The 27,156-nt window shown below is 44.2% G+C and overlaps 1 protein-coding gene across 2 annotated transcripts in view; it reads right to left on the reverse strand.

Annotated features, from left to right (window-relative positions):
• Positions 1 to 2,401: 2,401 nt before the first annotated feature.
• The window catches only part of Prr14l (proline rich 14 like), a 69,285-nt gene continuing 44,530 nt past the window's right edge, over positions 2,402 to 27,156 (reverse strand). Inside the window, exons 10-11 of one of the 2 annotated variants that reach the window (XM_055623851.1) lie at positions 8,208 to 8,279; positions 2,402 to 7,023 (exon numbers count right to left, since the gene is read on the reverse strand). In XM_055623851.1, the coding sequence (XP_055479826.1) occupies positions 6,747 to 7,023; positions 8,208 to 8,279 (349 nt within the window). In that variant the 3' untranslated portion in view covers positions 2,402 to 6,746. Of the gene's footprint in view, positions 7,024 to 8,207; positions 8,280 to 24,640; positions 25,085 to 27,156 lie in introns of those variants that run through there. The other variant, XM_055623852.1, reaches the window with a different exon arrangement.

Raw genomic sequence — 27,156 nt, forward strand, 5'->3', positions numbered from 1 at the left:
CCTCTGTGGTTTCTGCCCTAGTTTGTGCACCTAAGTTGCTGCTTGATCTCCCATCTTGACTTCTCATGATCATGGACTCCAGTCTGTACAATGCGATAAACCCTTGTTCCCTAAGTTGGTGTTTTAATCCCAGCCAACAGAAAGTAAACGAGGACAATGCACGTGCCTGTGTGTGCGAATATACACGCATTCATGTACTGGTAGAAGCCAGCAGAGAGCACTGGGTTCCTTATAACTGGGGTTGCAGGGAGTGTGCGCTGCTCAGTGTGAATGCTGAGACTCAAACTCAGATCCCTGCAAGAGCAGCCAGTGTGCTTTAACTACTGAGCCATGTCGCTAACCCCTGAGAAATTTTACATACTGGATTTGACAATGACTTCTTGGCTCTAACACCAAAAGCACAGGGAACATCAACAAAAATAACAGAACTTCAAATTTTAAAAATTTATTTTTTTCATCTACTAAACATGTTACTTTCCTATTAGTTCTATTAATTCTATTAGTATGGCAAATTTCATGAAAATAAACACATCTTTTAAAAGGGGTGGGACTAAAGAGATGGGTCAGTGGTTAAGAGCATGTACTGCTCTTCTTTTTGTTGTTGTTTTTCAAGACAGGGTTTCTCTGTGTAGCCTTGGCTGTCTTAGAGTCGTTTTGTAGACCAGGCTGGCCTCAAACTCACTTTGTAAATCAGCCTGCCTCTGGCCTCCCCTTGTACTGGGATTCCAGGCATACTCCATCATGCCCAGATATGCACTGCTCTTCTAGAGGACCTGAGTTCAACTCACAGCACCCATGTCAATCAAGCACTTGTAACTACAGCTCTCCATCTGGTTCCTCTGACCTCTGTATTCATGGACATATACTATCCCATTTGTAGGCACTGGTTTTTTTTAATTAATTTTTATTTTTTATATTAATTAGTTTATTCACTTTATCCCAGCTGTAGCTCCCTTCCTCCCTCCCTCATCTCCTCCCCTCTCCAAGTCCACTGAGAGGGGAGGTCCTCTTCCCCTTCCATCTGACCCTAGCTTATCAGGTCTCATCAGGACATAGGCACTGTTTTTCAAACTCTACTTTATTTGGGGTTCCTAAAGCCTCTACCTCCCTTCCCTAGGTAGGAGAGAAATAAGGTTAGAAGGGAAAGGAGACATACTCTTTAGACATAGTTCCAGTACTTAGGGTCCTCAGGATATCTAGGCGTCCATCAACAGTAAACGGCAGCATGGAACCAACCAACAGCCTTCTCTCTCTCCTCCAAACCCTTGTTCTGGCTCTTCTATTTATGCTCTCCCAGAGTCCTCTGAATTTCACTAATGTGTCAAAGAGCACATGCCACTCAAGGTGGCCGAGTGGCAAAGACCACAACTCTCTCCTAGCCCAATGAGGCAATTATCAGCTGTGCACAAACTAAAAGCAACTCCCACGCTTGGGATTAAAACACAAACCACATAATTGAATTCTTAAAAACACAAAACTTCTGCCCTGCATACATACACAGTTAAAAATATTAAATTTTCTAAAAGGAGTAGTACTTTTTTTTTTTTTTTTTTCAAAGAGGGCATGGTGACAGGTACTTGCAAGTCTCTACTCTGGTGGCTGAGGCAGAATACAGAGTACAAGGCCAGCCTCAGCTCTATAGTGAAACCTTGTCACTGTGTGTGTGTATATGTGTGTGTGTGTGTGTGTGTGTGTGTGTGTGTGTGTGTGTGTGAAAAAGAGGGAGGAGAGACCGACCTTTAAAATGATTCCTACATGAGTTACATATTCAACTTTACCATCCTGACACATATATATTCAAGTAGGTGATTCCAACTTGATGCCACTTGTAATGAGCCACACTGAAGTGAACTTGGGCGACACTTACACATGGGAAAGCCATCCATTTATCTGAAGCCTTTCTGAGGTGCCATCACCCAGTCACGCACAGGGACATATCCTGTGAAATGCATCCTTAGGTGCTGTTCAGGTGATTTCTTTGTGTGAATGTCACATTGTGAATGCCAATAGTGCATTAACACAAACCTGGATAGTACAGGCCTGATACTCAATGTGGCTGTTTTCAGAGGGAGGTGGAGCTGGCGATGGAACTGAGACACTGCACATGCAAGGCAACTGCTTTAACACTAAACTCTATGCCTGGCCCCTGTGGTCTCTTGATGCACAGAACATGAGCTGCTAAGGTTGCAACCTGTTTCTACCCTGGCGTGGTGGCACACCCCTTTAATCTCAGCACTAAGGAGGCAGAGGCAGGCAGATCTCTGTGAGTTCGAGGCCAGCCTGGTCTACATAGCGAGATCCAGATCAGCCAGGGTTACCTAGTGAGACTCTTGTCTCAATAAATAAATAAATAGCTAGACAGATAAATAAAAACAAAAGTATATTCTAATACAATAAAAACTTACATAGATCAGTAAAGCATTTATTAGAACTATCAGGTATGTATTGTACACAATTGTGCTACATTTTTACATGACTGGCAATACACTGGCTTGTTTGCACCAACACCAAGACCTGAGTAATACATTACATCATCACAGCTGTGACCCTGCTGGACCACGGGAATGTTTCAGCTCCATTACCATCTTATGCAGTTTATTGACCAAGATGATGTTTAGGCGGTAAACAGCTATAAATGTCAAACATTGTACTAGGTACCAAAGAGGCCAGGAGGGACAAGAGCTAAGAAAATAAAAGGTCCTGATCTTGAAGAGCTTATATTACAGTTATTAACACAGACAGGAAGTGGTGCCACAGCAAAAAGCCTTTCGGGGTGCAGGGAGGGGTATGGAGTGGGAAGGGACCACTTTTAAGACCAATGATGTGGGAATGCAAAGATCTGAATGACGTGATGGGGACCATGCAGGAATGTGAGGCAGGTCCTGGCACGGGAGCAGCAAGCACACCTATAAGGTGGGAGCATGTCTAATCTGTTGGGAACATTACTGGTAAAATTTGAATCTACTACCAAGCGCTAAGAACAAAATAGCCTTGACAATTATCTGAAAGGTTTTCAAGAAAATTTATTTTCATAAATTAATCCATGTAACAGTAGGAATTTAGAGTCACAAACTATCAAATAGAAAAGGAACTGTAGGGGCGTCATGTACACTAACATTACCAAAGATGGACACGTTTCACTGAACTATTAGCCATGATAATACAGGAACACTTGGGACAGCAACTTACTGGCCCAGATCCCAGCTCAAGGGAGCCTCTTGTTGAGAATTCAAATCCAGCCAACACCAGACAGTCTTATAAAGACAGAACAAGCCTCAAATCTTAGCATGCTGTGCTGGATGGCAGCTGAATGAGGACCCTAGCTTCACAATCAAGATAGCTTTTGCTGCTCAAAGCGTGGCTAAACTGGAATATTAATTAATTGTGATTTGAATAAAATTAAGTCTTCCTTCCTAGCCAGTTCTATATAGATGTTCAGTTCAGGAAAGTAGCCTTCTCCCGGTAGGAATCCAGGCGAGGGCATTCCATACCTCTGGCCAATTCTTTATGCTTTGGATACAGCCACCCACAGTGTGGTCATTAAAAAGGCCCTTTTCATGATACCAGGGGAAAAGCTATAGAAACAGAACAAGGAGATTAAAGGAAGCACCAACTGCATACTCCCCTCCCCCAGGCACCAGGAGGAAAGTATCCCGACCTAAAAGCTGGTCTTGCAAAGATCGTAATGCATGTGGCACAGAGGAGATGGAGCCCCAGCCTGGGGAGATGGAGGGCTGTGTCCACTTGGCTGCACCGCAGCCCTGGACCTGCTGCCACCGTCCTGCAGACTTGCTGCTGCTCTCAGCCTGGTGGCCAGGGGATATGCCCAGAGAGTGGGATCTAGAATTAACCTTGTGTTGGCTCTGGAGCCCTCACAAAAGACCCTTTCAAGAAAAATTGTGAAAGAAAGAAAGAAAAGTCATGATTTTCACAGCTCTTGGAGGAGCACAAAGTTTAGGATTCACAGCATGAGTTTCTGAGCTATTCAGGCTCGAGTAAGGCAAAGCTACACATCTTTCCACTGCACCTCCCTCTCAGTCAGCTCTTACACAGGAGCAGCCGGAAGGACAGACACAATCTGCTTGAACAGGTCATGAGGTACATGTAGATGAGTGGAGAGAAAGGCTGGACGGGACAGCAGGGAGAGAAGGAGACAGGCACTAATGGGAGGGAAGGAGGTTGCTGTCATTAGAAACTGAAAGGTGGCGAAGGAAATGGGCTGAAATCTGGCTGGACCTGAGACTTCTCTTCATTCCCCATAATCATTAAAATACTAAACTTCTGGAGGGGAGCTATAGGTAAGAACATTGTGCTACAGACAGCTTCCCATCACTTGGGTGGGAAGTCTCCATCCTCAGAAATTCTACCAACTCCCATCACAGAACTGATCCGTCGTTCTGGCAGGTAACATACCAGCAGCCAGTACCTTTCGGCACAGTCAGAGACCACAGGTTCCGAGGACTCTAATGAGTCCCTGAGGCTGGCTGAGTCTGAATAGGCCAGTGTCTCTTAGCTCTGAAGCAGAAGGGCCCTTGCCAGAGGGCAGACCAAGAACTGCAAGCTGGCCTCAAAGCAGTTTTTCTCCTCCATTCCCAAGACAAGGGTGGAGTGGGGTCTCTCTAGCCCTGTGCTTCACGGTGCTCACAGTCCAGGCCAGTGTTTCCAGCCTTTCAAGTATCACACTTGTCACAGGCAGATTCTGAAGATCGGTCATGCTGGTGGCGCCACAGCCGTGCACACCTCCCCTGCTGTCTGCTGGGTGATCCTGAGGATCCAGTGACCCTGGTGTCAACTAGTGAATGGCTGTTGACTGCCCACTGGCTTGCAAGCTATCCAAAGGACAATGCACTTGTACAAGGGCCCAATGTACAGCTAGTTCCACTGCCTGCGGTAACATGGCAGTTCAGAAGCACTCAGTACCTAACCTCCTGCCCCCAGAAGGGAGAGGGACTGAGACGAACACAGGTCACACTGAATGGCCTGGGCAACAGGTGGAGGGCCGGAGAGGGACCAGTGTGCACAGCAGACTGCGTTCTTCTAACTTTATGGGACCTTCAAAGCCTCTACAGACAAGCAGGTGTGTGCTAAGTTATGTAAGCAGCTGAGGTGGAGAAGGACATGTTATGTTTTCCTCTACTCATGTCCATTTTTCTGTTCCAGCATGGCCCAAAACATCAACTTACAAAGGAAAGGCACATAAAGACCTCCAACCTGCAGTCCTTCTCCCTAGCCACTGACAAATGGGAATGAAAGAATCCTAGGAGCACATTCCAGGGCAGTGCTGCTCATACTTCTCTACACACAGACAGGGAAATGTCCCCAGACCAAGCTAGGAGAATGGGGAGAAATGACCATTGTCCAGTGGCTGGCTTGAGTGTCTTATCCATCAGCCAAGGAATGCTCACTCTCTGAACTCTGAGAAGCAGGTGTAAAGGATGGGAGAGGAGGGAGCACAGCACAGACACAACGGGAAGGTGAGGTCTGCGGGTCTGCTGCTCGGGCTTGGCAGCCTACTGCCAGCAGACGTCTCTGGGTACAAACCTAGAAGCTGCGCTACTTGTAGCATGCAAACATCTCCAACAGGTTTGACAAGGGACCGGAGTACAAGGCATTCTTGTACGGGGAGTGCTGGCCCCAGGATCTTGCAGAACCAGGCACTCCAGCAGCTACAAATGCTCTTGGCCAGCCTCCACCACCACCGATCCCAACTTTGTCATATACCAACACTTCAGAGAAAAATCACACTCAACCTTAGTAGTTTCTTAAAATGGTTATGAGAGAAATCTGCTTTTATGTGTGTCACTAAACAAATATGTGTTATTAGTGGGCAGGACTGAGAAGAGTGAAAAAGTGCTTCCTCTAGTGAGCTACAGGAAAAGCTGGAGATGGGGAGGGGCTGCCTGAAACACAGGAATGGGAAGACTCCCCTTCCATGTGCTGATCAATGCCTGTCACATATTCTCTTAAGACATGTATTGTCTTTCTCTGTAATGTCTTACAAAGTGTTTTAAAATCACATTTAGAGACCCCAAACATGCAGCAATAATACAAAAACAAAAAAGAAAAAAAATAATCAACATCACAACATTAAAAAGTGCAACTTACGTTGGGGCCTGGACGGGCTCCTCTGGCACTAGTGACCTGCAGTCACAGATGGGAGAAAAGATGGGGAAAAGCCACAAACACACGAACGAACACACACACACACACACACACACACACACACACACACACACACACATTCTCTCAGACTAAAGGTCCTGGGCAGACAGAATCAAAGATCTAGAAACACACCAGTTCATCCTTCTCAGTCACCAAAACAAGCTGGTGAGAACACACAGGACAGGTGGCCAGGTCCTCCCCTAGGCCAGGTTTCTAAGTCATCTTGGGCGAGCAGCACCATAAACGGAGAGGAACTTTCATGTGGATGCACAAACACCGAGTCCTTAGATTCCTAGTGTTGCTGAAGATGTGTGGCTTTTTCCACCTGTGATGGGAAAGACAGGAAGGAGGTGGCCTGATGTCACTCAGGACCATTCCCAGGAGAAAGGGAGCATTCCTGAGGCTCTGTACTCAGCAGTAGAATTAGAGGACCCTTCTTCACCAGCTTCTAAAAAGACTGCACCTTGAAATAAGTAAAAATTCACGGACTGGGCATCGTGAGTGGTTTGGGCACAGGGTATAACATCGGGGAACCTCTTCCAGGGAGGTCTGCAAGGATTCAAAATGGAGACCCCGAATGGTTCTCAGCAGCTGGCTGACTGCTCCTGCTCCTCCTCCTTGGCAAAGAAAGTCTCCAGTTCCATCAGCTTCTGAATCAAAAGAGCATCCAGCTCTCGAGTCTGCAGAGCCGCCTTCTGAGCCCTCGTGTAGCTGCCTGCCAACTTCACTTTACCTCGAGCTCGTCTCTTCCGGGGGACAGTAAAGTCCTGGAATTCCAGGACACGCTTCCGTTTCTGCTGGCTGACGGAGATCAGAGTACCATTTCGTTCTTTGGGTTCCTCAAAGATGGTCTCTAAACACCTAAGGAGAGAGCACAAGTCAGAATCACCATCAAGGGACTCACAGAGCACACTGAATGACCATGAGAGCCCAAAGCAGCCTGCCTGAATCCCAACTCAACTGCTTCCTGTGGCCAGTAGCTATTTCTATGTGTAAGAAAAAGCACACGGGTGTTTATAAAAATGTACACAAAGTGAAAAGCTCAAAATAAAGGATATACAGCAAAATGAGACTAGTTCCTCACTTCAATATGCATAATACTGGTAACTCCTGTTTTTGTATATGCTTTCCATAGCTGATGCAATATTGTCTGATTCACTTTCAACAACTATATATTATATTTCCTTATAAAAATGGATCAAAGTTGAGTCAATAGCTTAGTAATGGATATTTTCAGTTGGTCCCAAGTCTTTCCTATAACTTAGCAATGCTGCAATGAATGGTCTTCTATGAATAAACATCTTCTACGCAGAGCCCATGTCCAAAGTCCTGCGGTAGAACACCAGGACTCTCTTCCTTCATTCCAGACAAAATAAGCAATTAGGAATGGCCACTGCTTTTAACTGAAGTCAGACCCTAGTGACACTACATCTCTATTTGACTTCAAATCTTGGGTGAAGAAAAGCTTGCATGAAGCTGGGTGTGGTGGCACATGCCTTTAATCCCAGCACTTAGGAGGCAGAGGCAGTCATATCTCCAAGTTTGAGACCAGCCTGGTATACAAAGTGAGACCAGAACAGCCAAGGCTACACAGAGAAACCCTATCTCACAAAAACAAAAACAAACAACAACAATAAAAAAGCCCAGATGTAGCTAGGCAGTATATTCAGCTACAAAGTAAACAGACATCTATGTCTACTGAATCCAAATCCCACAAATACTTCTTTCCTATTAAATCACTGACCCTGATTCAAGGATTTGGAGCCCAAACCCCAAATCTAGGTATTTCTAAAGCCCAACACTGGGATGGATATGGGGCTCCTTTAATCTGGAGCTCTCCAGAGGCAAAGGCAGGTGGATCTGTGAATTTTAGGCTAGCCAAGCCTCCATAATGAGACTCCCTCATACATACACACAAAACCCAACAAAAATAAACCCCCATGCAATACTGGGTAGAGCAGACTAGAAACGCCCTCGCAAGAGAGAGAGCCGATAGGCATCATCAACCATGCCAGCGCCACCCACTTACAGCAGCCACAAGTTACCTGTTCGCAGGAGGAGACTTGTAATTCTTGTTTGTATATATTTCTTCTAAACTAAACTCCTTCTTCTTCAACCTGCAAAGAGAAAAAAACAATTCTTCACTCCTGCTCTCACTTATACATTTCTTTAAGTTGAGTAGAGAAAAGCTGTTCATCCCATAGCCTGCCACCAGAGCTGCAGATGGAACTCAGGCCCCTGACTACCAGGAAAGTACTCTCGCACAGAGCTCCACACCAGCTGTTTCCTGTGCCTTGATGGCTTTCTCTTGTTCACTTTGGGTTCTATTAGACAAGGTCTCACTAGGTAGCCCAGTCAGACATGTCTGCCTCCTCCTTCTCCTCAGAAAGTACTGGGGTGGACAGCATGACTGCTGGACAATCACACTACCATGGACCCAGCCACCCAGTCTTTTTTCATTCTTCATGGTTTGAAAATTATAAGCTTTAGTGGCTGCCAAAAATTTAATGAACACAATAAACTTTTACTGGGTTTGTTAATTTATTTACTTATTTATTTTTGAGGCAGGGTTTCTCTGTGTAGCCCTGGCTATCCTGGAACTTGTTCTGTAAACCAGGTTATCCTCAAACTCAGAAAGATCTACCTGCCTCTGCCTCCCAAGTGCTGGGATTAAAGGCCTGCGCCACCACACCTGGACCCAAGTCTATTTTATTGTTTAAACAAGTGAGATGGCTGAAGGTAGTAAGTGTGATGTCATCAAGCCTAACGAATGACTTGAGTTCAACATCTGGAACTCACGTGACAGAGAAGGAGAGAGCCAACTCCTGCAAGCAAATGACTTCCAGATGCATCCTTAGCAGTGTGTGCCCATACACAAGGTACGTAAATGTAAAATAAATTTTTAATTATGTTTTCCTTTAAAACAAGGTCATCTTATATGCTGCCTAGGGCAGCCTCAAGCGCCTGTCTCATTTTCTTCTTTCTATTTGAATAATGCTAAGGATCCCACACATACTAGGCAAGTGTATTTTTTTTTTTGGGGGGGGGGAGAGGGAGTGTTCGCCTGTATGATCCAGACTGATCTCAAACTTTACGATTCATATAATATTCATATAGTTATATGTGCATGTGTGTTGTGTACTTGTGTGTGCCACAGCATCTGTATGTGGAGGACAGGTCCGGGATAGCCTGTGTCGGTTCTCTCCTTCCTCCATGTAGGTGCCAGAAACTGAATTTAAGCTTATCAGTTTGTTTTAGCTGCTAAGCCATCTTGCTGACTTTTCTAAACTTATTTATTTTTAAGGCATGTATGTGTGAAGGCTGGAGGGCAATCGTGGATGTCTTCCTTGGGAACCCTGCTTACCTCTTTTCAGAAATGGTCTAAACTCACAGATTGGGCTAGACTGGCCAGCCAATGGGCCCCAGGCCCCCTTCTGTTCCCACCTCTTCAGTTTAGGAACTGTAAACATGTAACGCCAGACCTAGCATATTTAATCTGGGTTCTGGGATTGAACTCAGGTCTCTGTGATTGCAAGCAAGCAATTTACTGACAGAATCTTTTCCCTAAGGCCAGCCTCAGGCTTTTGATTACTAGTGCTAGGATTATAGGCATAAAGGAGTAAAGAGTAATGTCTTAAATACTCTACTGTCTGGGTGTACCGGCTTATCCAGGTCCTAGTACATGCTGCTCACATCTAGGTTTGGGCACTCATAAATAAACCCGATGGAATATATCTGTGAAGATTTTTTTTTTTTTTTTTTTTTGGTAGATCCATTTTCAACTTGTAGACAAAAATCTAAGAAATATGCAGGGGTGGCACATACCTTTGATCCCAGCACAGGAGGCAGAGGCAGAGTGGATTTCCAAGTTCAAGGCCAGCCTGGTCTACAGAGCTAGTCCCAGGACAGCAAGGCCTACACTGAGAAACCCTATCTTTTGAGAATGAACAAACAAACAAATCCTAAGGACTAGGAATGCTGTAAGGTGTGGGCAGGTGTGCATGCTCACCAGCCGTGAGGTCAACTTCCTGCTGCTCTGTAGCCCGGCTAGCATCAGTGCTGTGCTTACTTTAGCCACCTAACAGGTGTGTGGCAGTATGTCCTGGCTTTGACGTGCAGCCACCCAATGACACAGGACACAAGGTGGCCTGAACTGTTCAGTGTCTAGAGAACTGGGTTTACAGGCATGTACTAGTGCCATGCTTGGCCATTTCAGCTACTTTAAATTTATCTGGATATTTTTCAAGTGTGTGGTACCTGTACATGGATTATAGGGACACATACTCATACCTTTGCATTGCAGAAGCTAGAGGAGGCCAGTTGCCTGTCTTCCTCTATTTCTGTTCACCTTATTCCTTTTAGACAAGGTCTCTCAAGGTGAGAGAGATGGCCAGCCATTAAGTGCACCTGTTGCTCTTCTAGCACCCGGGTTCCATTCCCAGCACCCACATGGTGGCTCATAACTGTCTCAAACTCCAGTTCCTGGGGGATCTGATGCCCTCTTCTGTTCTCTGCAGACCCTGCATGCCTATGGTGCAGATACATACACAGAGGATAAACACTCACATAATTTTTTAAAAAAGACAAGATCTCTCACTGAACTGAAAGCTTACCATTTTGGGTAGGCTATGCAGCTATCCAGTGAATCTCCACCCTCAACACTTGTGACATGGGTCACAAGCATGTATAGCCATGTTCAATTTTTTTTAGGTCAGTGTTTGTTATAGAACTCAGGTCCTTACGCTTTAACAGGAAGCAATCTTACCCACTGAGCCATTTCCCCAGCTCAACTAAACTGCATATGTAAATAAACCATTGTGAAGCTTTTGCTCTCATCCTTGTTCAGGACTGTTTTAACTATTCTTGGTGACTTTTGTTCCCCTACAGAATTTTACTATTTGTCAATTTCTACAGAAGAAAAGCTGTTGGAACGTTGACAGATTCCAGTGAATCTGAAAAGAGTTTCCAGGTAGTTCTGACATCTTGGCAATATCAAGTCTTTCCTCAACCCCTCAATAAACATCAGAGGTTTTTCTACTTAGAGATGCCCTAATCCCACATCCCCACTTCATTCATTCAGTTATTTAGAATCTCTAGTCTAGACTAGCCTTTAACTCATAAGTACCTGAGGAAGACTTTGAATTTTTCGTTTTGTATTTTGAGACAGGCTTTCTCTGTGTCTGTGAAGCTCTGGCTACTTGTTCTGTAGACCAGGCTGGCCTCAAAATCAGAGGTCTACCTGCCTCTGCCTCCTGAATGTGACTTTCAGCTTTTAATCCTCCTGTCTCCACTTCCCTGGTGCTGGAATTCAAGGTGTGTGCAACAGGCAGCATTGAGGACCGAACCCAGAGCCTTGTGTGAGACAGGCAATCACCCTACAATCCCAAATCCTAAACCCTTAGTGTGTTCAGAAATGCCCTGAACAGACCCGGAAATTAGCACTTGAGAACAGCTTCCTTAAAGGAAGCTCAAGAGATAGCTACCAGAAAGATCACTCTTTGTCTCTTGATTTCAATAAAAACAAATTCACGAGGTTTCAACATATGAAATACGGAGGTCTCAAACATTTAGACCACAGCATAGCGGAGGCCACTCAGTGAGGAGCAGGGGGATGCTTCCCCTGCAGACAAGCACTCTCGAACTCCAATCCAAACAAGAAACAGACAAAAGAGTGGATAACTGGTGGCCACTGGTAAAAAGTTTGAAGGGATGATGAGTGAAGGCAGAAATATGGAACTTTGACATTGCTGACTGCCATTCTAATACAGTCAAGTGAAACTGAGCGAGACCAAACTGACTCAGCTTGCTCACTGTTCCAAAGGGGTCATGACGCCATGGTTTGGGTGACTTACCTGGAAAAACGACCAGATCAATAAGGGGGTGGGGGGAGGGCAGGGACTAACTAAATGGCAATGGCACTATTTGTTTCCACACAAAGCGGGATGTGGTTTGACTAATGTGAAAGTCAGTGCCTTATCTAATCCATTATGATTGGCAACCTTGTACGACCTATTATCAATAAATACAATTTAAAGAACTATACATTGGCTATAAACTGAAAATAGAAAGTAAAAGTTAAAAAACAAAACAAAAACAAACAAAAACGAGGGCTGAGAATATAGTAAGCTTACATGGCAAAGTTCTTGCTTAGCATGCACAAAGACCTGGGTTCAATCCCTAGCATGGCATAAAACTCAATTTGGTCTGCAATCCTAGCACTGCAGAGGTGCAGACAGGAGAAGTTCAAGGCCATCTTATACAAAATCTTGTCACTAAAACAAACAACAAACAAAAAACAAACCTCCCAAATATGAATTTCCCACACGTTTTTAGAAAACAAGTATGTTCAGTCGTATGGTCCTGAGACTCCTAAAAAATAAACTTGACAGGACAGATAGGCTGAGAAACAGGAACAGAACCTACAAAAATTGTCCTACTATATAGCTCAGGCTTGTTTCAAACTTGCAACAGGTCTGCCTGACCTCACAAATGTTCAGATTTTAGGCATAAGCCACCAGCATAATCTGCAAATCTTATTTTTTTATTTTACTTTTTTCAAGACAGGGTTTCACTATGGACCCCTCCCTGTTCTGAAACTATGTAAACCTCAGGTAGCCTCAATCCACCTGCCTCTGCCTCCAAAGTACTGGGATTAAAGGCGTGTGCCACCACCACATAGCTTAAAATTAATCCATTTAAAATTTCATTTGCATGGAGGGAGGCTGGGCCTCAGTGCACATGTAGCGGCCAGGAGGGGAGTTGTTATTTTTTTGTGGCGACAGTTCTCTCCTATCTTTCTTTACATAGATTCTAGAAATGGAATTCATGTTATCAGGCTTATGTACTAAATGTTTTTACCTGTTGAACCATCTCACCTGACACATTAATTTTCAAAACAGGCACACATACAAGTATTTTGTCTTTAGGTGTTTTGCCTGAGTGTATGAATGTGAACCACGCTCATACAGTGTCCAAAAAGACCAAGAAGGAGCATCAGATCCCCTGTAACTGCAGTTACAAGAAACACTGTGAGCTGCTAAGAACCAAACCCAGGCCTTCCGTAAGAGTACAAGTGCTCTTAACTGCTGGGCCATCTCTCCACTCTATTTTTTTTTTAATTATATGTGTGTGCCTACTGGGGGTGTGCATGGGTGAGTATAGGGTCTGAGGATTTCAGGAGATCCCGAGGAGCTGGAGATACGGGAGTTACAGGTGGGTATGGACAGCATACGGTGGACACCAGGAACTAAACCGTACATGTCCTTGTCTGCTGAGCCATCACTCTGGTCTCCACTTTAATTAAAAACCATGGTCCAACCACCACCATAACTAGGAGCCTCGGTATCACAGTATCAGGGCGACCCATCTCCTTCCTTCTGGACACTGGGGCCAATTTTTCAGTCCCGATGGAATTTTGGGGATCCACCTCTCCTTCTCATCCTTCTACTGTCGGGGTAGGGAACAGCCTAGCAGCCTCCCCAAGCCCCACCACCTAGCTGTATCTTCAGGGGCATTCATCTCACTCACTCCTTCTTAGTGGTACCAACCTGCCCTGTCTCCTCACTAGGAAGGGACGTCCTAGCCAAAGTGAGAGCTTCTATCACCAAGAGCTCCTCTGCTCCTCCTCCCCCAAACCACACAATCTGACATACCTTTTCCCTCATTGGCCTCCCAGGAGTATCCCAGGGTATGGGACACCCAAAAAAGCCCTTCATAGCCAAACATCATTCCCTTCTCACTCATTACAAAACCGTTCAATCCAGTCCAGGGCAAAAGATGAGAAGTAGCCCACCCACCTGACTCCGGTTGTTTGTAAAGTTTTGTCTGTCTTCTGTGTACAGATGGAGACGGAAATGGGTCAGATTTAGGCAAATGTATGATGGTGACTACATGTTTTGTTTCTGACTGGTCTTCTTTGAATGTGTGAGCTTTCTGTGTTCTGTATTTACTGGTTTTGTTTTTGCTGTCTCTGACCCTGCCAGCCACTACTGCTAACGCTGCTTGCTATTGCTGCTTTGATGATCAGAGCTCAGAATTTATCTCTGGACTTTCTGATCACTGGATTCAATTTATGAAATTTAGGATTTAACCTGGCACACACCTGTAAAAACCAGCACTCAGGGAGGCAGAGGCAGGTGGATCTCTGTGAGGTCCAGGACAGCTTGGTCTACAAAGCGAGTCCAGGAGAGCCTGGAGTCCAGAGAAACCCTGTCTCTGTGTGTGTGTATACACATATGTGTATATATAAATGATCTGAAAACAATTCTTGTAGCTGGATGGTGGCAGCTAATGCCTTTAACCCCAGCAGTTGGGATAAAATGAGTTTGAGGCCAGCCTGGTCCACACAGTGAATTCTAGGACAACCAAGGCTACACAGTGAAACACTGCCCCGAAAAACCAAATAAATAAATAAACAAACAAATAAATAAATAAGGAAGTGAGAGCTTGTGTAGTAGTGTATTAAAGCTACACCTACCTGCATTCATATACAAGAATGTATCTCTGGCCACAGCCGAATCTCCTACTTGGATCTCCTATTCCCGTCTTCTCTCCTCACCATCTGCCCTGCATTCTAACATACAAGCATCTTCAAATACTACCTCCTTCTGGAGTTCTCTCTTCTGGTAGCTCTGATAGAGGGAGGATGTCACACTTACCTTTCAGCCATGGCCACCTTTCCTGCGTCAACATTGCAAACTGACTCAACTGCTGATCTGACGCTCTCGTGTGTGGATTATTTGTTTCTCCTGGCTTCTGCCACCCATCATATCTGGTTCCAAATTCTAGAGTCCACCTCTTCAGTCACTTCTTCCCTCCATCTGCTCTAACCATCTGTCTCTCCTCAACTATTTGGTAGGTGTCTTCTTCCTGGCTCCTGGAGCCTGCAACACCCTCTGGGGACCCATCACATGGGCAGCTCTCTAGTTATTAAGATACTTCTCTCGCTCTGTTGAAACCCTCCCTCTTCCCAACCCTTTCTCTTTCTCCATGGACTCAGATTTTATTAAGGTCTTGCTCTGTTATTACAAACAGCCTGACCTCAGGACAGCCCACTGGCCAAAACTGGCATGCTCATGTTTCAAATTCTCTCATATTGTAACAACTTCTGCCACAGACAAATGATCCAAAAATCGCTTATACCTAAACTTGGTCTCCTCTACACTTCTGAAGGTCTCTTATCTCTACGGTTTTTCAATTTTTTCATCCTTAAAAATCTTCTACCCCTACAATTTCTCTGTGCTCTACTCCCAAGGACACTTTAATTAAAGACTACTGTATACACAGTCTTTATCTCTGGATCTGTAAATTCACTGGGTGTGGTTGGACATCCAAAATTCTCACTTCCCTACTATCTTGCCTTTTGGATGACACTGATCCTATCTCTTTGTCACCCCACCTCTTCTCCACATTGCCTACGAACACTTTGCCTGTCCACTTTGAAGAATGTTAGCTGTGTCCCCCCATTCCCCGCCTCCTGGGTCAAACTCTAGACCACTATTTGTGGCCTTGTCCACGGGTCTACTAAACATCAATGTCAGCCCTTATCTCTCCCTCACCCTTCTCTTTGGTATCGCAGACTGCTCTAGCTTCTCCGGAACATACTCTGTGGCACACTGGACTCCTCAGATCAGACTGCAGTGATTTCCACCCACAGCAGTTCCACCCAGCCACTATGCCTGAAAGCTCACAATGCCTTGGCTCTCTGCAGCACTCAGGTTTACCACCAGTCCCGCCTGGTGATCTGGGACTTGTGCCCTGGTGTTTCTTTTCCCAAAATTAGGGGTGATGCTTGGTGAAGAATGCTTGCTGGTCCCCATCACAGAGTTCATCCTGGCACAGCGAGCTGTTCAGGCCCTAACCTCTCTTGAAGTCCTGGGCATAAGTGCTGCCCCACACTGCAGCAGCGGGACTACTTCCCTAGCTACCCACCATCAGTTTTCCTGTTCGTCCAGCATCTCCAATGGGTGGTTCTGACCATCTTTACCCTCCAGGGGCAAACAGACTCACCGCCACAATAACAGTGAGGATGAGCTTTACTAACAGCAGAGAGAGGTGGTCTTTGTCTCTTCCCGGGGGGAATGGGTGTTCTTTCTATGTCAACTGGTCAAATACAGCACAAGGTAAGATCCCACAACTCCAGATGGATCTCCAAAAGTATAAGAGACAGCTTGATTCCTCCAGTCCAATATGGAATTGGATACTACCCTTCTGAACCTTTCTCCTTCATCTCTTAATCCTACTACTTGCACCCTGCCTCAGAAACTTCCTATCTATAATTCTTCAGCAGCTGATCCAAAGGATTTCTCTTTAAGCAGTCGCTATTACATGATTATCAGCCCTAGCTATGGGCTTGGACAGTGAAGGTCAAGTGTGCCCCAAGGACTCCGACAGCCCCATTAAGCAGGAGGTGGTCTAATGATAACACTGGTTCCCCTTTCTGAACCCCTGAGTGTTAATCATTAATAAACAAAAGGAATGTAAACTCCTCATGGTGCGAGTGGCCAGGGCTAGCTCTCCTAGACTACTCTAATGGCTAGAACGGCCATTTCTCTGCCCTACTGAGAAAAAAAGCCCATAATCAGGCCACAGAACCCCACCAACCCCAAGTTACCCTGGAAAGCTCCCCCACCCAGAAGCCCTATCTAAAGCCTGCCTCCTGCTCCGTTCTTTGCTGCCTCTCTCCCAAGCAGAGGCAGCCACTCTCCTGCGTCTTTCCCAATAAATCTCGTGTGAAGTTTCTTGTGAGGTGTGACTTGGACTGCCAGGGTACCTTTCCTCACAGAGACGTATGTAATACACTAGCAATCGACCCTCGAACCTTGTACATGCTGTATTTCCCAGACATCCCCACCCCTTGAATTGTGTGGACATTCTACAATTATAGATAGTTATACAAACTCTCCAAAGATGAACAGATTAAACAGAACAGAATGGGTGAAGAGCAGAAAACATTGGAATGAAACTTTCAGAATAAAATATAGAAACCAAAACTGAGAGGGGAAACAGGTGCAGCTTAGGAGCAGACAGTGTAGTTGCAGAAAGCCCTGCCTTTGTCAACCCTGCAACAAACATATCCCTCCTGTACATGAAGAGAACACCAAGGGAAGGAGTTAGAGAGGGTGCTGGGCTACAGTACAGCCCTTTCCAGCTTGCATGACAGCCTATGTTCAGTCCCATCCAGCATACAACAAAACCATTCTAGGCAGCTCGCTCCATCCGAAATCTTCCTGGTTACATTCGTCTTGCTGCATCATTCATGTTTGGTCCATCTGCATTGCCTGCAATGTTTACTAAATTATCATTGGTTCCTACTATCTAAGGTCTTTTCAGATTTGATCAGTGTCTTCCATAGTGGAACTGTGCTTCTCTTTCTATTATTTATTTTACTGTGAATTGTTAACAAAAGTTAACATCCCTTTAACTTTTTTTGGTTTTGAGTTGAGACAGGGTGCTGCTGACCTCGTCGTACTCACAGACCGCTTGCCTCAGATCCCAAGAGCCTAAATTACAAGCACATGCCATCCTGCCCAGCTTCTTTTAACTTAAAAACATTTTTTAAGTTGTTTTTAAAACACAACTTGTCTAGGTAAAGTTGGCAACATTTCTGCTGTGAGTATAAAGTGGGGGAGACTGATTTCTGGCATCATGATGCCCCTACAAGGGTCACAGACTTCCAGATCTGCAAACCATTTGGGAAATGTGCTACATCAGTGGTCTGTTGCCCCTCACTGAAGAACAGATTTGCATCCTTCCAAGAAGCATGTCTTTTAATTAATTTATAATTACTGTGTGTGCATAACGTGTGTAAGGGCACGTGTGGGTTACGGATGCGCCTGGAGGTTACAGAACAACTTTATTGTATCAGTTTTCTCCTTCCATCTTAACCTGGGTTCCCAGGGATAAAGATCAAGTTGTTGTGTTTGCATGCAAACACCAACCACTGGGACATCTCACTCATTCAGGAGTGCGTGTGTTTTCCTATTTGTTTTTATTCTATTTAATTTTATTTTATGTGTATGCGGGTGCACGTACCACATACATGTAGAAGTCAGTGGAGCCCAGAAGAGGGCATCAGATCCTCTGGAACTGGAGTTACAGGTGGTTGTGAGGCACCATGTGCGAGTTGAGAATGTCACTGGGACCCCTGAAGAACAGCCACTGCCCTAAATGCTGAGCCACTTTTCCAGGCCACTATTTATTTTTTGAGACAGTGATTCATATAGCACAGCTTGGCCTTGAACTTGCTATATACCCCAGGTTGGCATCAAATTCCTGATCCCTCTTGCCCTTTTACCAATGAAGTGGTAGGATTATAAGCATGCACCAACACATCCAGCCCGTGTATATTTTTGCATTCCTAAGGAAATGCAGAGATACCTTTACTTTGAATAAACCTACATTATGGAGGAAAAACATTCAACTTTGAAGTTTCTTAAACTCAAAAATTAGCTACAACTTGGGAAAGCAGGACCTATTATACCCAATTCAAAATGGAATGATTTAAAAAAAAAAAAAGTCCGAGTGTCCTTATGAATTACGACTTGGGACATGGAATGTCCTTATGACTTAGGACAAAGGCCTCCTTCCATATACAGATCATATCACGATTATATTTTTGGTTGTGAACATAGCCTTTAATGGCTGAGCCATCTCTCCAGCCCTAGATCACAATTATAAATGCTACATTCATCCCCAAAATGCAAAATATTCCCTGTTGCAACAAACCCCACAGCATTACTATGTACTCATGCTGCGTCTTTCCTGAGGTCCTGTGTAAGGACAGAAAATAGTAAACGGGCGTGTGGCTCCACACTTCTACTCAAGTCTCCAGAGTAATGAGTTAAGTTAAATGAAGGTCAAGGGTGGTTTTTCTCTCAGAAACTGGCAAAGTCTTGGGACATTTTCTGTGGAACCACAACTTCACAATTTGAGGTCAGGATTCTGGCTACTGATATTTCCTGAGGGTACATCCCTGTCATCTAGCAGAAGGCTACCTCCTGTAAGTTCTGGCTACCCAGCTGACATCCTGGGAAAGGGCTGACACAAGTGGACAGTCAGAGATGGTGCAGAACTGAACTGGAATCTACCTCAAACACTTGATGCTGGTATCATCCCCACAAGCTGCTGGCAGGACCCTGGTTAGATGATACCAAGTAATAATATAAGTGGTTTTGGAGCAGAACCCCACAACATCCAGATTCTAGCTGGAGCCAGAGCCACTGCACGGTACCCATGTTTCTGCCTAAGAGATACTGGCACAAAACCCACTGTTTAGCCATTAATACAGGACGTCAGGTGTTGGGCAGCAGAGTCACAGGCTGGCGTCCATACAGTAGATTCATGGTCCTCAAGGGTAGGTAGCACGGGGGACCCAGTTGTCCTTTTCTTGGTAACATTTACTGTGCTATCAGAGCTGACTATTCCGTGGATGGGAGCTGAGGACACTGACAGTTCATACACATCCTCTTCATTAATTTCCAGGTCCATAAACTCTTAGCTGTGGGTGGCCAAGTGGTCCTCAGTATGGCCCAAGCCACTTGACCTCATTCTTATGACCATCCATAGTGTAGAGCACTTGTTGCTCCTGCAGAAGACCCAGGTTTGGTTCCAAGAAACTACATAATGGTGTACAATCATTCATAAACCCAGTTCTAGAGCATCTGACACTCTCTTCTGAACTCTTCAGATAGGTAGGCATGCATATATACACATACATGTACACACACAAGCAAATAATTTATACATATAAAAGAATTAAGTCTAAAAAAGAAGGAATGGTTACACAGCGTTATCCTGTTCTGCCAAATGAAAGTAGTAGAACAAGAGCCGGCAGATCCAGTAATTAGCACAGGGCCAGGCTCCTTCCACATAAGCCTGCAGGCAAGCCAGACTTGCAGATCTCCTCATCACTCTCAGTGACTCAGATGCAGATTCCATGGTTGGCAGTATGTGACCCTGGCTGCCAGGGAGCTTATCATCACTCAGCAGATGCAGGGTGAGGAGGTGGCTGTGCACTGTCCTGTCAGGCTCGAAATAAAGGCACCAAAGAACCCACCCCACACCGCTGCAAACTAGAATTTCAGCTTAGGTTTGCCAGCTCTTCCTGGTAGCAAGGATCCAGGCTGCAAATCCACAAAAATGGCTCAACTCCTCAAAGTTCTTCTCCTTTTATGTACTGCCAGGGTTTGGACAGGGTACCGTCCTTCACTGTTGTCCTGCTTATTCAGAGGAAGGAACATACATGCTTATTTTTGGTTTACATCTACATTTATGCTTTTTTTTTTTTTGAGACAAGGTCTTATTATTTAGTCTTGGAACTCACTATGAAGACCAGGCCAGCCTTGAACTCACAGAAATCTGCCCAACACTTAACTCTAGAGTGCTGGGACTAAGGCATATGTTACCGTGCCCAACTATGTATACTTCTTTTACATTGACTTTGTTTATACAACTCGATTTTTGTTTCTTTCATGTGTTCTGTGCAACCTCTTCTGCTGGCTTGGTAATAATTAGCTCTCTCCAATGTAAGCTTTGTGGCACAGTAACTTCCATAAGTCAGTGGTACAGCTCTAGGGCTCTGCTCTCCTGGATATGTTCAGTGATCAAAGAATGAACATCTAAATGCTAAACTTGGGCCTTATTCTCTGCATTTTTACATATATGCAGTAAAAATGCAGGACTCCTTTTGTACCACTAACTCTGTTGCCAGTACCAACTGCTTGGTCTGAGTAACCTACCAGCTCTACCACTGCTATGTGAGAATGGCACATTGCTTCCTTCCGTATTTGAGCCAGGCTGCTGCTCTGTTACCCAAACTGGCCTTCCGCTCCTGGACTGAACAATCCACCTGTCTCAGTTTTGGAGTAGGATGAACTATAACCACGTATCACACTGTCCTTCGCATTTCTGAGTGTGTGTATATCAACAGCGTTCATGCAGAAGAGGCAGCAGATCGCCTGAAACTGGAATTATATGTTACTGTAAGCCACCATGTGGGTGCTGGGAATTGAACCTGGGTCCTTTGCAAGAGCAGTAAGTGTGCTTAATTGCTGAGCCATCTTGCCAGCCCCAATAAACAAAGTGGGTCACAGCAATATATATGCATGTTATATACATATATATTTTTGAGATAATTTCTTGCTATGTAGGGTTAGTTTTCCTGGAAGGAGATCCACATGACTCTGCCTCTCAGTATTGAAATTAAATGAGTGTAGCCCCGTTCCAGGCCATAGCAACATTCCTGATACTATTTGTTTTGTGGTTATGAAAATGACCAGGAGACACCGAATACTAAGACTAAAACCTTGGGTGAAAATGGCATCTATATCCTGACATAGAGAAGCAATCTGTTTTGGTTCTTTTTTTTAAACTTGACACAAACCTAGACATAATCAGGAAGAGAGCCTCTTGATTGATAAAATGTATCCCTAAGACTGTCCTGTAGACAAGTCTGTACATGGGCACCAAAACAGAATGCATACACACATACCCCTACCTTCCTCTGGGGGACGGGGTCTCACTACGGTTCTTTGGCTGCCCTTGCTATGCCTACCTGGATGGCCTCCCAACTGCCAAGATTAAAGATGCGCACCACCACACCCAGTCTCATTTTATTCCTTTAAAAGTGGATGCTCTATAAACCACATTTGTGTTTTCTTTCTCTTTTTTTTTTTTTGGTTTTTTTGGTTTTTTTTGAGACAGGGTTTCGCTGTGTATCTCTGGCTGACATGCAACTCCCTCCAACTCATAAGAGATTCAACTGCTGCGGCCTCCCCAAGGCTGGGATTAGGGACAAACCCAGCTCTCACACCTCCTTTTCTAATGCAGGGTGTCCCTTATTGTTTCTGTGCTAAACCAGTAAGCTTCCAGAGAATTAGCCCATCTCTGTTTCCCTTCTTGCAGTAGGAGTGCTGAAATTCGACTTGAGCCACTGTATTGGCTTTCTTTTAAAAACACACACACTTTTTTGGGAAGGGTCTCAACTGTGCAGTTCACGTTTGCCTAGAGCTCACTGTCCTGCGATGGGCTCCTGAGTGCCGGGGCTATAAACCTGTGCCAACACAACCTACTTAGTGCTTCGTTCTCTGCCTTGTTGAGACAAGGCCTCATGGAGCCCAGGTTGATTCAAATTTCCTATGCAGCATAGAGCCTTTGTCAATAATTCTGCCTCCACTTTCAAAGTGCCAGGGTTACAGGTGTGTCCCAGCAAGTTTGGCAGGGTAACTTCTTTATTTTTATGCAGTTTACTTTTCAGCCTTTTATTTTACGACTTCCAAATTTCTATTATAGCTAGCTGATCCCAACCAGAAATTTCCTATGGTTTCTTCAAATATTCTTAGGTAGCTTCATTTACACTAAAATATGATTAGTAGAGAATATGTTAAAGATAAAGGCATAAAGATACAACTTGATTATTCTTAAGATGGCTACCATCCCAAGAGCAATTAAGAGCCCAGCTTTCCACCACTGATCTGAGAGGACATCTTCACTATACACTATTTTCTATTCTATTTTTACCAATTTATGTATTTATGTTCTGGCTAATTTTTGAGACTATTTTAAATTTCTGACATTAGTATTATTACTTCTTTTAAAATTTCCACAGCAGTTTTAAAAATTGCACACCTTTAATCCCAGCACTCAGGGAGGCAGAGGCAGGTGGATCATTGAGGCCAGCCTGGTCTACAAAGCAAATCCAGGACAGTCAAGGCTACACAGAGAAACCCTGTCTTGAACAAAACAAAAAGAAGAAGAAGAAGAAGAAAAAAAACCTTTCCTCTTAGCTGGACGCAGTGGCACATGCTTTTAACCCCAGCACTCAGGTGGCAGAGGCAGGGGAATCTCTTCAATTCAAGGGCAGCTTAGTCTATATAGCAAGTTGTAGGACAGCCAGGGCTACAAAGACAGATCCTGTCTCAAACAAACAAACCACCAAAATTTTTTTCCTTGCTTATACTTTTTTATCTTTTACATAGCATTGCATCAGAACACATACATTTTAGTTCATTCAAACCTTTTCAATAATCCTGTTTTAAAGATTATTTTTCTTTCATGTATATTGAAAGATCATTTTGTCTGCATATATATGCACCATGTGGTACCTCTACCTGGGGAAGACAGAAGAGTGTGAGGTCCCCTGGAACTGGAGTTGAAGATTTGCTGTGGGCTACCACGTGGGTGTTGGGTCCCAAACATAGGTCCTCTGAAGGAGCAGCCTGTGCCTTTCTGAATCATTAAATTTCTTTATTTATTTAATCACTCTTTTTAAAAGATTTGTGTGTGTGTATGTGTGTGCATGTGCGTGTAGGTGTCCACAGAAGTCAGAAGTGGGTGTCAGGGGCCCTGGCGCTGGAGTCACAGGTGGTGTGAGTCACCTGACATGGGTGCTGAGAACCAAACCTGGGGCCAGAAGATCAGGAATATAATTAACCTCTGAGGCACCACAATAACACCAACCATTAAAAAAGAAAAGGAAACAGAAAAGAACCTCTTGGGAAAGAAAATGTGTTACTATTTCACTGATGCCTAAAATGTGCTCATTACCAAATTTTTTTTCTTCAAAATTTGAGTATCACTATCGGCTTTGTGGTACTGGACTCTAGGTCTGTTTAAGAATTTCTTCTGTACATCAATACAATGCTTAACTCAGTTAGAAGGTGCAGCTGGGCACGGTGGCGCACTCCTAGCACTTGGGGCAGCAGAGGCAGGAGGATCACTATGAGTTCGAGGCCAGCCTAGTCTACAAATTGTGTCCAGGACAGCCAAGGCTACACAGAGAAACCCTGTCTCAACGAACAAAAAACAAAACAGTACTAGAAGAGCAATGCAGGATGAGGGGTTTCTCGTCTGTGTTCTTCTGAGCACTTTCCTTTGGCTCTGCCATGAGTCCATTGTGACACGTCCATGCGGGGGTATTCACAAGTCATGTGAAAGGACTATACCTTCTATGAGGCCAGAGCAAAGAGTCATTTGGTAACACAGTAGCCTTAACCTGTCTCAGAGGCAGCGGTCTAGGGTTGTCTGTGTTCCTTCTGTAATAAACATCACAGACTCCAGGTCTTGTGTCCCAGCTACAGCTCAAGTCCCTTCATGGATTGCCTGTCAGACACTTATTATAGATGCTATGCATTACAAAACATGGTTCTTTCCTATTTGCCTGTGTGACCTGTGATCCAGACACCGAAGGGCTGCAGCCAAGGCTTCTCCACCACAGTCTCAGCAGCAGCCTGGGGAGTTTACAGTCCCTCCAAATATGTCTTCCTTTGTTCCTCTTCCTCAGTCTGAATCTCATTACACTTATTCTCCTATCATAGCTTGAAGTTTTATATGAAGTTAAAATACTATGTGGGTTTATATCCTGATTGGACCCCAACCAATACATGACGCTAATGCAAATACCCAGAGCTAAGTCAAGTGGTCACCAAGTATCCGCAGTGATCTCTACACCTGTTCCAGGGACGTTCCACATGTACACAAGGACACAGCTTCAGGGCAATCAGTGACTCAATCTTTAATTTATACAACTGACACATCTGAGAAACGTCCATAAATTGTTTCAAAACAGTCTTTCTTACCATCCTATTTCAATGTATTAACCAAATCACTGATATTACTAAACACTTTCTATAATTAATGAAGTAATTTTACACATGCCATTGATTTGTCTTTCTTCATCTTATATGCAGGTCCAACAAGAGAAAATGATGTTGTTTCAAAACAATCTTGAGGGAAAGGAACACAACTGGGGGGTTGGTGAGGCAGCGCAGCGGCTTACAGACAGCTCGCTCCACCATCGCAAGGACCAGAGTGCAGATCCCAGCAGGCATGTAAGGGCTAAGAGCTGCCTGGGAAGACAGGAGGTGGCTGCGGCTGGCTTCCAGCCTAGCGGAGAAATCATGAGTCCCAGGTTCAAGAGGAGACCCTGTCCCAAACGAAAAAAGCAGAGAATGACAGAGGACACCTCATGCTCTCATCTGGTCTCTACACACACACATCCTCACCTCTCCTGTGTCTACACACTTATAAAGAAACATATACCAAACAAACAAGACGAACATAAAAACAAACAAACAAACAAGCTAGAGGTTTTGCTTTGTGCTACAATACTTGCCTAGCATATGAAAGTCCCTGGCCTCCATCCCCAGCATGGCAAAAAAAGAAACAAAACAAAAACAAAGCTGAAGGTATTATAATATCCAACTTTTAAATTTTATTTACTCGTTTCATTTATTCTCTTTTTTTGGTTTTTTTTGAGACAATGTGTCACTATGTAGTTCTGGCTGGCCTGGAACTCACTATACATGCTACACTGGCCTCAAACTCACAGAGATCCACCTGTCTCTGCCTCTGCTCGAATTAAATGTATGCATCCCAATATGCTCAGCTCCAATACTAAGCTTTAAAACACAATGCATGAGTCCAGGTATGATAGTGCAAGCATGTAATCCCACCTGAAGCAAACTGCCCCTAGTATGAAGCCATATTTAAGATAAGAGTTTCAAGCCAACTAGAGCTACATGGCAAGACCCTGTCTCAAAAACAAACAAACATCCTAAAAAAATACTATAAATATGTAGTAACTAAAACAGCACGGTATTGGTATAAAAACAAAAAACCCATAAAACGGAGAATACAGAAATAAATTCATACACCAATTACATTCAAATGATTTCAGTGCAGTTGACAAAGGCATACAGTGCAGAGACGAAAGTCTCTAAGTACAGCAGAGAAAACTGGCCCCATGTAGAAAAAAAAAAAAGCTGTGGTTTTTTTTTGTTTGTTTGTTTGTTTTTTTTTTTAAATATGAAAATGGATTGAGATTTTAAACAGAGATAGAGGTCAGTAATAGAACACTTTTCCCGGAATGTGTAAGGTTCTGGGTTTGATTTCTGACACAACAGAAAAGGTAAAACAAAACAAGAAAAAAAAGAAGAAGGAGGAGGAGGAGGAAGACGACGACAATAATGGCTGGAACTAGGAAAGTAAAAGAAAATCTCAGGGAAATGTCTCATGACACTGATGGTTCAAGTATTTTTTAAAATTTATGGTTCCAAACACACAGGCAATAAAAATAAAATAAAAAAAAATGTGACCACATAAAACTCAACAGCTCTATGCAAAGAACCAACACAACAAAGAGACAATCTGAAGAACAGGAGCATCTGTAAACAACTGCGGGCATTTACTTCCAGATGATAAGATGGAATCCAATCACGAGCAAAAACAAACAAATAAAAAACAAAAAAGCCAAAACCAAAACTCTGCTAACTTGCACAGGATTGTTTGTAGTCTCAATTTCTTAGAAAGCTGAATAACAAATGACCAACACAAGTGTGCAAAACAAGTAACACCAATCCAGAAAATGGAAATCAAACAACCCCTGCGGCACTTCTCTTGACTGGCATCAGGGAAGTGCTGGAGGACAGACAGAGAAGAGGGGACTTGTGTGGTTAGTGTTAGGGTTTAGGTAATATAAATTCATATTTGCTAAGATCTTAAAACACTTATTCTTGTGCATGTGTGTGTCAGTGTGAGTGATGCAGCAAGGCATGAGATCTTCATGGGAGGGAGGGAGGGAGTTGGAGGCCATATGGCATGGGTTCTGGAACAAAATTAGGATCCCCTCGAAGAGAGCATCAAGGGCTCTTAACTGTTCTCCAGAGTCCTCAAAAAGAGTTTGGATGTTCCTCAAAAAATTAAAATAGAGGACCAGAGAAACAGCTCCGCGGTTTTGAAAGCACTGGCTGCTCTTGCAAAGAACCTGGATTCCCTTCCCAACACCACATGGCAGCTCACAACTGTCTGTAACTCCAGATTCAGGGTACATGGTGCCCTCTTCTGGCCTCTCAGGCACCAGGCACAAACGGCAGTGAGCTGCTCTGTGGATGCTGGGAACTGAATCCCAGATCTTCTAGAAGAGGAACCAGTGTTCCTAACTACTGAGCCATCTCTCCAGCACCCTCAAGGTCTTTCACAACCTTCTAGAATTCTAGT

This window comes from Psammomys obesus, unplaced genomic scaffold, assembly GCF_907164565.1.
Source record: "Psammomys obesus unplaced genomic scaffold, mPsaObe1.curated_primary_1811, whole genome shotgun sequence".
NCBI lineage: Eukaryota > Metazoa > Chordata > Mammalia > Rodentia > Muridae > Psammomys > Psammomys obesus.